Genomic DNA, 10,841 nt, shown 5'->3' with positions numbered 1-10,841 from the left:
GTTTTTCTATGAAGCAGCTGCAGAATCTGTTATTTTGGAAAGAATTTGTGAAAATAATAAAAAGAGACGAAGGAAACGTGTGTTTTAAATTGATTCATTTCTGATCTGAGCACAAAACGACGTCACTTCTACAAAATTGTTTCATTTTGTGAATTTAAAGACGAGGTTTTCACTGTAACACGTCCCATATTTAAATCACCATGATCTTTTTGTTTTGAAAATGTTTTTATTCACTAAAACAACCGATTCACAGGTTTTAAAAGTTTCTCTGAGTCTCTCCTCCCTTTGCTCTCTGTGCTGAATGGCTCCTCCTTCAGAGTGTCGCACTCATGAAACTCCTGCACAAACATCAGGTTTGTCATGTTTTTGTGTTTTTATGGAGAGTTGTCGTGTGGGAGGGCGGAGCCTCATACAGACTCGTACTGTTAACTGTGACTAGGGTTTGACTAGGGCCCAGGAGAGATCACTAGATGACTCAGACATGCATGGCCGGCCCAGGAGCAGAGTTTTATGGTGATTCACGTCACAAGAGAAAAAAAAAAAAGATCAGAACCGTGTTGGTGAAAGATCCCAGAACTGAAAATCATTACAACAAAATATTTGTTTTCAAGTTCCACAGTTTTTACTGTTAATTGAAATGATTTTTAAAACACTGAAAATTATGATCAGATTTGTAATAAAAACACTGAATAACACATTTGATGAGCTGGATTAAAAGATTAAAAGACAGTAGTTTACCTCCCCGACTCTAAAACCTCACGGCTCAGACGCTTTGTGACGACGAACAGACTCAAAACATGAGAGAAAAAAAAAAAAAAGCTTTTGTGATTTGCATAATTCTCTTTTTTTAACTTTAACAGAAAGTTATAAAATCTGAAAACAATCTGAAACGGTCACAGATTCAACATCAAAAACAAATATCATCTCTGTGTTTGGTTCTTAAATAATATTTGTTCATCTCACGTTCTTCTAAACATGGTTTTGTTTAAACCGGTTTTATTTATGTCCCGCCCCCGGACGCCGCACACACATCAGCGTCATGTCTTTTGTCAGATTTAAGACGGCGAACAGGAAAAGAACCAAAGAAAGTTTCATCACGTGTTTCCAGACGTTTTTGTGTTTGTGACGTAAACGTGAACAGAGACGAGAAGCAGGTTTGATTGACAGCGGTGTGGGCGGGAGGGGGCGTTACCTTCAACAGCCTCGCTCCTGATTGGCTCTTTGGTTGCTATGATACAAATCTGGTCCCTGTCGCAGATTCGCCGCCGGCCTCGATGAGCTTCATTTGGAGCTGAGCGCTGTGAGGCGGACGGGCGGAGGTCAGAGGGAGGAGCTGCTGTGGCGGCGACGTCCCGTGTCGTGGTCGAGGTCTGGCAGGTCTCACAGGTTGGAGGTCAGAGGTCAGAGGTCAGAGGTTGGAGGTGAGGCCGGTCCAGTGCCGGAGCAGTTGGTGAGCGATGGTTTGTCTCGGAGGAACCACGAACGAAGCTCGAGATCCACCAACCAGAGCATCAATCACCTGAACGAGAAAGAACTGAACCAGGACTGAACCGGGACTAAAGCGGGACTAGACCAGGACTAAACCGGGACTGAACCAGAACTAAACCAGGACTAGACCGGGACTGAACCAGAACTAAACCAGGTCCTGACCTCTTGTCTTGAGAACCATTTGGCCTCCTCGATCTCGTCCTGGTCCACGTTGATCTCTGTCGTCACGGCGACGGTCAAACAGCCGATCATCAGACTCGACGGCATCGGCCACGGCTGCGAGCAGACGTACCTGAAACCAGACCAGGACTAAACCAAGACCGGACCAGGACCAGGACTAGGACCAGGACTGAACCAGGACTGAGACCAGACTCACCAAACCGGATCCACCAAGACCCCAGACTCCTCCTGGACTTCCCTCCGCACGGCCGCTTCCACACACTCCCCTGAAACCACAGACCAGAGTTAGACCGGGTCTGGACCGGGTCTGGACCGGGTCTGGACCGGGTCTGGACCGGGTCTGGACCGGGTCTGGTGTGTCGTACCGGGTTCGATGAATCCGGCGAGGCAGGAGAACATTCTGGGGGGAAACACTTTCTTTCTGCCCAGGAGACACTGACTCTGGTCCGGATGAAGCACCAACATGATCACCACCGGGTCTGTGGAGAGGAGAGCACGACCAGGACTGGACCAGGACTAAAGCAGGACTAAAGTAGGACTAAAGTAGGACTAAATGGTCTGTTGTCCAGGGCCCCAGGGTCTTCGTATTAATTTGTATAAGGACCCGGATAGTCGTATCAGTAGCATCCGTACTATCTGTAGTATATGTAGTATTAGTAGTACTTGTAGTACTTGTAGTACTTGCAGTACTCACCGACTCGGGGGTAGCAGGTGTTGTGGACGCCCTGGTGGCTGATGCAGGTCGGGTTCTGGCAGCTCCTCTTATGCCCCGCCTCCTCCACTCGACTCCGCCCCCCACACGTCGAACAGAAACTGTAACGAGTGTGCCACGCCAACACGGACCGCGACTGAGCCACGAGACCTGAACGAGACCAAGACCAGGACTAGAACCAGACTGAGCCACGAGACCTGAACGAGACCAAGACCAGGACTAGAACCAGACTGAGCCACGAGACCTGAACGAGACCAAGACCAGGACTAGAACCAGACTGAGCCACGAGACCTGAGACCACGAGACCACGAGACCAAGACCAGGACCAGACTGAGCCACGAGACCTGAGACCTGAGACCAAGACCAGGACCAGACCTAGACTGAGCCACGAGACCTGAACGAGACCAAGACCAGAACCAGACTGAGCCACGAGACCTGAACGAGACCAAGACCAGGACTAGAACCAGACTGAGCCACGAGACCTGAACGAGACCAAGACCAGAACCAGACTGAGCCACGAGACCTGAACGAGACCAAGACCAGGACTAGAGAACCAGACTGACGAGACCACGAGACCTGACGAGACCAAGACCAGAACCAGACTGAGCCACGAGACCTGAACGAGACCAAGACCAGGACTAGAACCAGACTGAGCCACGAGACCTGAACGAGACCAAGACCAGAACCAGACTGAGCCACGAGAACCTGAACGAGACCAAACCAAGACCAGGACTAGAACCAGACTGAGCCAGAGACCGAGACGAGACTGAACGAGACCAAGAGACCAGGACAGAGACCCAGACTGAGCCACGACCAGACCCTGAACGAGACCAAGACCAGGACCAGACTGAGCCACGAGACCTGAACGAGACCAAGACCACCAGACTGAGCCACGAGACTGAGACCAGACTGAGCCACGAGACCTGAACGAGACCAAGACCAAGACCAGAACCAGACTGAGCCACGAGACCTGAACGAGACCAAGACCAGGACTAGAACCAGACTGAGCCACGAGACCTGAACGAGACCAAGACCAGAACCAGACTGAGCCACGAGACCTGAACGAGACCAAGACCAGAACTAGAACCAGACTGAGCCACGAGACCTGCCCGAGACCAAGACCAGAACCAGACTGAGCCACGAGACCTGAGACACCAGACCCTGAGACCGAGACCTAGAACCAGACTGAGCCACGAGACCTGAACGAGACCAAGACCAGGACCAGACTGAGCCACGAGACCTGAACGAGACCAAGACCAGGACTAGAACCAGACTGAGCCACGAGACCTGAACGAGACCAAGACCAGAACCAGACTGAGCCACGAGACCTGAACGAGACCAAGACCAAGACCAGAGAACCAGACTGAGACCACGACGAGACCTGAACGAGAGACCAGACCAGACCAGACCAGACCCGAGACCAAGACCAGACCTGAGACACGAGACCAAGACCAGGACTAGAACCAGACTGAGCCACGAGACCAGACTGAGACCCGAGACCAAGACCAGAACCAGACTGAGACAGACTGAGCCACGAGACCTGCCCGAGACCAAGACCAAGACCAGAACCAGACTGAGCCACGAGACCTGCCCGAGACCAAGACCAGGACTAGAACCAGACTGAGGCACGAGACTTAAACCAGGTCTAAACCAGGACTAAACCAGGACTAAACCAGGTCTAAACCAGGACTAAACCAGGTCTAAACCAGGACTAAACCAGGACTAAACCTAAACCAGGACTAAACCAGGACTAAACCAGGACTAAACCAGGTCTAAACCAGGCAGGACTTAAACCAGGACTAAACCAGGACTAAACCAGGACTAAACCAGGACTAAACCAGGACTAAACCAGGACTAAACCAGGACTAAAGCAGGTCTAGACCAGAACTAGACCAGGACTAGACCAGGACTCACCGGCCTCGTCCTCTCGGAGCTGGAGCAGGTCTCTGTGAGGGTTTTTGGGGAAGAAACAGTTTTTGTCGTTGGTTCGTTTCAGGAGTTGGTCCTGGTCCAGATCTGACCCCAGAGCGAACCAGGCGCGGGGCTCAGCGGGGTCAGCGGGGTCAGCGGGGTCACGGGTCCGGTCCACGCCCAGGAACACGACCTCTGACCCCGGGCGCTCCAGCAGGTCCTGCACCTCCTCGAACCTGAAGCGGCAAAGTCCGACCTGAGGCAGAAACCAGAGCAGCAGGATTATTTTTATAAATGTTCTTCACATTCTTCAGGTTCTGACCCGGAGCACTCACCGGGTCGGCCCCGCCCTCGGCCCCCCGCGGCTCAGGGGGCTCAGTCTGTGGAACAGCAGGTAGACCGTCCTGGGGTCTCTCTGTTTGGTCCTGATCCAGTCCTGGTCCGGTCTTTTGGCGCTGAGTCGGTCCAGAGGTTCCGCGCTGAAGAACATCTCATGACGACTCTGTTCCGGAGACACAACGGTCCTCAAGTCCAGGTCTGAGACTGGACCAGGACCAGAATCAGGACCAGAGACCAGACCAGGACCAGGATCTAGACCAGGGTCCGGACGCAGCAGCAGTCGGCAGATGTGGGTGTGGCCCCAGAACTTGGCGATGTCGAAGGCCGTTTGAGACGATCTGTTGACAGGAGAACGATCACATCTGTGGACGAAGACGACGAGAGAAACACAGATTTTTGACACTGAAAGTTCGAGACAGAATCAGAAAAACAGTTTGAACAGTTCAACTTTAGATTTTCATGTCAGAATCCTGAACACAAGAGGAACAGTCCTGGTTTAGACCTGAAACAGTCCTGGTTTAGACCTGAAACAGTCCTGGTTTAGACCTGAAACAGTCCTGGTTTAGATCTGGTGGGACTCAGGAGGCTAAATATTTTCTCAGGTGTTACTTTTTGAGACACGTTTGACTTGTGGTTCAGGTCTGGAGGGTCCTGACCCGGGTCCTTCAGGTCCAGCTCTGGTTCAGGTCTGGCTCAGGTCTGGCTCAGGTCTGGTTCAGGTCCGGTTCAGGTCCGGTTCAGGTCCTGGTTCAGGTCCGGACTGACCCTCGGAGCAGCAGCGCCCTCGCCAGGCCGTGGTCTCCGTTGCGGGCGGCGTGCATCAGCGCAGTCCATCCGTCGGGTCCGGTCCGGTTCAGCAGAGACGGGGAGTTGGACAAAAGTGACGAGACCAGAGCCGCGTCCCCACGAGACGCCGCGTCCACAAACCTCCACACCAGATCCTCCTGCGCCGCCCGAGACTCAGACATCAGGGTCAGGGGTCAAGGGTCACTGCGAGATGACAGGGAGACGCTCAGGGAACTAATAATGAACTCAGACTTGAACTTTAACAGCCACATCAAATCAAGAACATCTGCAGCCTTTTACCATCTAAAAAACATAGCAAAAATCAAAGGTTTACTGTCTAAATCAGACTTGGAGAAACTTATCCATGCGTTTGTCTCCAGTAGGTTAGATACTGTAATGTTCTGCTCACTGGTCTCTCCAAACGAGCTGTGAGACAGCATCCAGAACATCCAGAACATCCAGAACATCCAGAACATCCAGAACATCCAGAACATCCACAACATCCAGAACATCCACAACATCCAGAACATCCAGAACATCCAGAACATCCAGAACGCTGCAGCTCGGGTCCTGACTCGGACTAGGAAGTACGAGCACGTGTCCTGGTCTCAGGTCTCTGCTCTGGCTCCTGTGGCTCAGAGACTTTAAAGTGTCTCTGTTTGTACAAGTGTCTCCAGGGTCGAGCACCAAAGTCCATCTGTGACATGTTAGTGTCATATGAACAGTGTTGGGAAGTTTACTTTTAAAACATAATCCCCTACAGATTACAGATTACATATCCCAGAATGTAGTTTGTAACGTAATCCATTAAATTACTTTAAGGTAATGTAATCTGATTACTTTGGATTATTTGATTTGCTGTAGAGAAACAAAGACGAGGAAATCATAACATAAGACGTTTTATCTGCTAAAAGAAAATGAAAAACCCAAACTTTACTGAACCAAATTAAAAATATTATTGATAGAAAATGAGGAAACACGTCCACACAGCAGGATTTAGTCCTGTTCAATCCTGCTTTAGTCCTGCTTTAGTCCTAGTTTAGTCCTGGTTTAGACCTGGTTTAGTCCTGGTTTAGACCTGGTTTAGTGTCCGGCAATGAGTGGAATTTTAACAACAAAAAAAAAAAAAAAAAAAAAAAAAAGGGGGGGGGGGGATATAGCCCCAAATGTAAAAACAGGAAAATCCATCTGTGTAATCCATTTATTTCAACAAAGTAACTGTAATCCAATTACCACTCACTGAAACAGTAACTGAATACAGTTACTCATCATTTGTACTCTGATTACGTTACTCCCCAACACTGCATATGAACATCTCACATCTCACACTCTGAGGAGCTCAGGGACCAACTCCTGCTGGTGCCAGAGTCACGACTAAACAAGGGGAGTCAGAGTTTCAGGTTCATGCAGCTAAAACCTGGAACAGTCTGAACATGTGAGACAGACTCTTCTGTGACGCTGTTTAAATCCAGACTCTAAACATTTCTGTTTAACTGTTTAAAGTTTAGAGTTTGTAGTTTACAGTTTATAGGTTATAGTTTGTTTTTTAGAGTTTAGAGTTCGGGGTTTAGATTCTCACCTTGGACTTTTTCCGGCTCAAGTTTGTTTACAAAATCCGCTGACGTCACTACGCCCGCGACGCGGAGGAAACGCGGCGCGGTCCAGTGACGTCACCGGAAAAACAAAATAAATCACGTCGATCTAAAAGATAAAAAAAAAAATAAAAGTACGAATATTAAATCTCCTAAATACAGCTCACAGAGAAAACCAACATAATAAAAACAAAAATAAAAACAGATCAACTATAGAGACATTATTTATTTAAAATGTTATTATTATTTTATATTCTGCTTGTTCTGGATTCAGTGTTTAAGCAAAACGATTATTAAACATTTATTTTAATAAGAAAAGGTTTAACATTACAGATCTACAAAGAACAGAAAACATGAAGATGATGTCAATTTTTAAAAAATAAATATTTAGTTTGGCCCACGACACATTTAAACACATTTAAACACATTTAAACACATTTAAACACATTTAAACACATTTAAACACACGTGTCGCTGGTGTCCCAGTTCTTTTGGTTGTTTTGTTGTGATGTTGATCTGCGTCTTTTCTCCTGCTCTGAGATTATTTCTAGTTCTGTATTTTAATGTTCACACTGTGGGTGTTATGTTCACGTGGTGATGTCATCAGGTGGCGCTCTACACTTTTCTGCACTTTTAAAACACTCTGCAGTTTGTCTGAGGCTCTAACTGTAATTCTGTTGTTATTTTATTTGACGATGACGATGAAGGACTTGATCACTGATTCCTGATCTCGTAAAATATTACACACTGGTCATTTTATTCAGAGCATTCAGCAATTTACAACCACATCATTTTCAAAGTTTGTTCAAAATGAGAGAGAGAATTTATAATTTCAAATTGCCTAATGTTTGAACCACTCGTAAAAGTTTGTGTGTCTGTGGTGTAAAACTCTGGATACACAAACAACATGTCCATAAATTAAACTGTTCTTTAAAGATCTGGTCTGGTTAGTTTAGTCAGTTTATAGAACAATATTTCATTGTGTGGAGCTGCTTTATGTTTGTTGTTTTCTTACTGTTGTTGGTTTGTGTCGTTTGTTACGTCACGTGTCTGTTGTTTCTTACCATTGTCTGTGTTAACTTTAACTCTACCAGTGTTGGTCTGATTATGTTAAAACGACCAAACTACTCATGTTGTTGATTTGAACCATCCTGTTTCTTCTTTAAAATACTTTGGCATTGAACACGTGGAGCTGCCCCCTAGAGGTGAGAATCTAGAAATGCTCCTGTCAAAAAGAAAACACTTGTGGATTCACCAACTGAAGAATCTCCCTCCTCACGAACTCAATGTGGAGTTTGATCCAAGATGTTTTTTGTGATAAACTTAAACTATTTCTGTATTTTATCAAATGTTTTTGATGTAAATATCTTGTCGTTGAGCGGCTGAACTCACTTTGGGACGTCCCGTTCGTTGGAGGGGATGTGGACACCTGGGCGGGCGACCATTTTGTGTGCTGTGGTCAGTGTCGGGGAGTAACAGATTACATGTACCAGAGTAATCAGAGTACAAATGATGAGTAACTGTATTCAGTTACAGTTACTGTTTCAGTGAGTGGTAATTGGATTACAGTTACTTTGTTAAAATAAATGGATTAAACAGAGAGATTTTCCTGTTTTCACATTTTGGTCTAAACCAGGTCTAAACCAGGACTAAACCAGGTCTAAACCAGGTCTAAACCAGGACTAAACCAGGTCTAAACCAGGACTAAATCCTGCAGCGTGGACCCTGTTTCCTCGTTTTCTATCAATAATATTTTTAATTTGGTTCAGTCAAGTCTGGGCTTTTTATTTTCTTTTATCAGATAAAACTTCTTATGTTACGATTTCCTCGTCTTTGTTTCTCTACAGCAAATCAAGTAATCCAAAGTAATCAGATTACATTACTCACTTTAAGTAATTTAATGGATTATGTTACAAACTACATTTTGGTGTATGTAATCTGTAATCTGTAGGGGAATATGTTTTAAAAGTAAACTTCCCAACACTGGCTTTGGTCCAAAGCAAGAAAAATATCTGATGAAGACTTATTTTTGCCGAAACGTTATTTTGAAAATTAAAAAAACGTTTGGACATCGGCCGTCTGACTGCACTGTGCAGTTTTTCACTCTGGTCTGGCTGCTCCTTTTGCATTTGCGCCTCTACAAGAATTTTGGTGTGTGTTTTCTGTTTCTTTTGAAATGACCAAACTCTAACAGTGACTCTTTGTCTTGTAAATAGTTCATTAGTTTAATTCAAAATGTCCGAAAAACACGAAAGAAAACTGTGTTCAATTAGAAGAGTGGGGGTGGGATTAAATACATTATGATTTCACTGATGTTATATGTTCCATTGTGTAAGAATTTAAATCTTTACTTGCCCAAAATAAATACATAAAAATTTAAAAATAATAATAATAAGGAACTGAAATTAATTTAGATTCAGAGTCGAAGTTCTGGGCCGAAGTGTCGCTGTGAAAAAAGTTCATTTATGGAAAAGTCTCGACAAAGATGTAAAAGAATCAAGCACAATAACGACATTAAAAAACAAATAAAAAACATAAAATCCAGTGCAATGTGTGAGTATGAAAGTAAAACTAAGTTGTTGCCCATAAAAGTGATGCTTTTTGTTTGCAACTGATTAATATTTGTGACTGAAATGAAACGTACTGATGAAATGTTTTAAAGTACGATTCTTCTTTCTGCTCCTTTTCATTCATTTCTTGTGTGTTTGTTAATGTCTTTTTATATTTTATGAATGAAATAAACAAACAAAAATAAAATAATCAAACTGTGAGACAAACTGACACAGAATAATGACACGTCTTTATTTCTGAAACAGTAAAATATACAATTCCTGTCCTAAATAAATATGTTAGAAATGGAAAAAACACGTGGATTCAAATTCAAATTATTAAATAGAATTAAACAGAAATGACAAAAATAACTGATTAATTTAAATGACCATTTTTAAGATTCATTTATTTCGTATTACAGTTTTTCTCCATTGGTTTGTGTTAGAATAATTGTAGATATTGATCCCATATTTGCTATATTTGCTCTGTTCCGTTCTTTGTGAATTTGAATCATCTTTTGTGCTTGGAAACTGTCTGCAGTAACTCTCCCCTCACGTGTGAGCAACGGAGATTCGGCTCTCGGAGCCTGAGAGCCGACGACTTTCAAGGCTGCACGGAGGGAACTGTGTCTGAAAGTTGAACCAAACATCTGCACCTGCTGTTGATAAAACATATTTGTCATATTTGTATGTCTGGTGTTTGTGCTGTTTTCAGCCCGTCTCCCTGAGAGCGACACACCCAGTGTAACTAGGGACCCTCCTAAGACAATAAAAGAGGAGACGCAGAGACCATCAGAGCGAGTCCAGACTGTAACGGTGAATGACTCTCTGTCTTTTGCTGCTATAATCTGCATTTTTTTTTTTTCAGTAATTCCCTTGTTTGATCCTGATGAGTCATTTCCAGAGGAACAGTGAAGAAACAAATCGTTTTATCCTTTCAGAGCTTCTAGAACAACAAATACACAACAAAACCTGCCCATGTTTCTCCGACGCTGCTGAAGTCAGTCACATAGTGTGTCTGGTGTCATGCGGCGTAGGTACTGTTGCTATGGGGTAGGGTGACCATATTTCCGTTTGTGAAAACCCGGACACCTTGGACACGTGTGTTGTGTATTACAGGCGGGTAGTAATGACACACGTGTGGGTCAGGACTAAACCAGGTCTAAACCAGGTCTAAAACAGGACTAATCTTGGACTTAACAGAGAAAACGCCGAGCAGTTTGTCCTTAAAGCGCGATCGGGTAATTGTCGCGTTTACCTCCGTGAGGTGCGGAGCTGAGCCGC

At 45.1% G+C, this 10,841-nt stretch overlaps 2 protein-coding genes across 3 annotated transcripts in view; one reads left to right on the top strand and one right to left on the bottom strand.

Moving 5' to 3' along the window:
- Positions 1–77, top strand: part of LOC110171851 (protein HIRA) — a 25,224-nt gene extending 25,147 nt beyond the window's left edge. For both annotated transcript variants that reach the window (XM_020937651.2, XM_055161836.1), the window contains exon 24: positions 1–77. This exon is cut by the window's left edge and continues 1,408 nt beyond it. The gene's annotated coding sequence lies outside the window, so the exon portion shown is untranslated.
- A 129-nt stretch (positions 78–206) lies between these two features.
- On the bottom strand, positions 207–7,053 carry nudt12 (nudix (nucleoside diphosphate linked moiety X)-type motif 12). Its single transcript, XM_055161878.1, has 9 exons — positions 6,996–7,053; positions 5,396–5,620; positions 4,624–4,992; positions 4,295–4,554; positions 2,363–2,530; positions 2,034–2,147; positions 1,865–1,934; positions 1,651–1,780; positions 207–1,519 (listed from the first exon to the last, which is right to left on the bottom strand). The coding sequence occupies exons 2-9, from the start codon at positions 5,596–5,598 to the stop codon at positions 1,409–1,411; spliced, it is 1,425 nt and encodes a 474-aa protein (XP_055017853.1). The 5' UTR covers positions 5,599–5,620; positions 6,996–7,053; the 3' UTR covers positions 207–1,408.
- Positions 7,054–10,841: the final 3,788 nt, after the last annotated feature.

Source organism: Boleophthalmus pectinirostris, unplaced genomic scaffold (genome assembly GCF_026225935.1).
Source record: "Boleophthalmus pectinirostris isolate CB_2022bp ecotype Guang Dong unplaced genomic scaffold, ASM2622593v1 HiC_scaffold_4, whole genome shotgun sequence".
Taxonomy (NCBI): Eukaryota; Metazoa; Chordata; class Actinopteri; order Gobiiformes; family Gobiidae; genus Boleophthalmus; species Boleophthalmus pectinirostris.
This window is presented reverse-complemented; position numbering and strand designations above follow the sequence as displayed.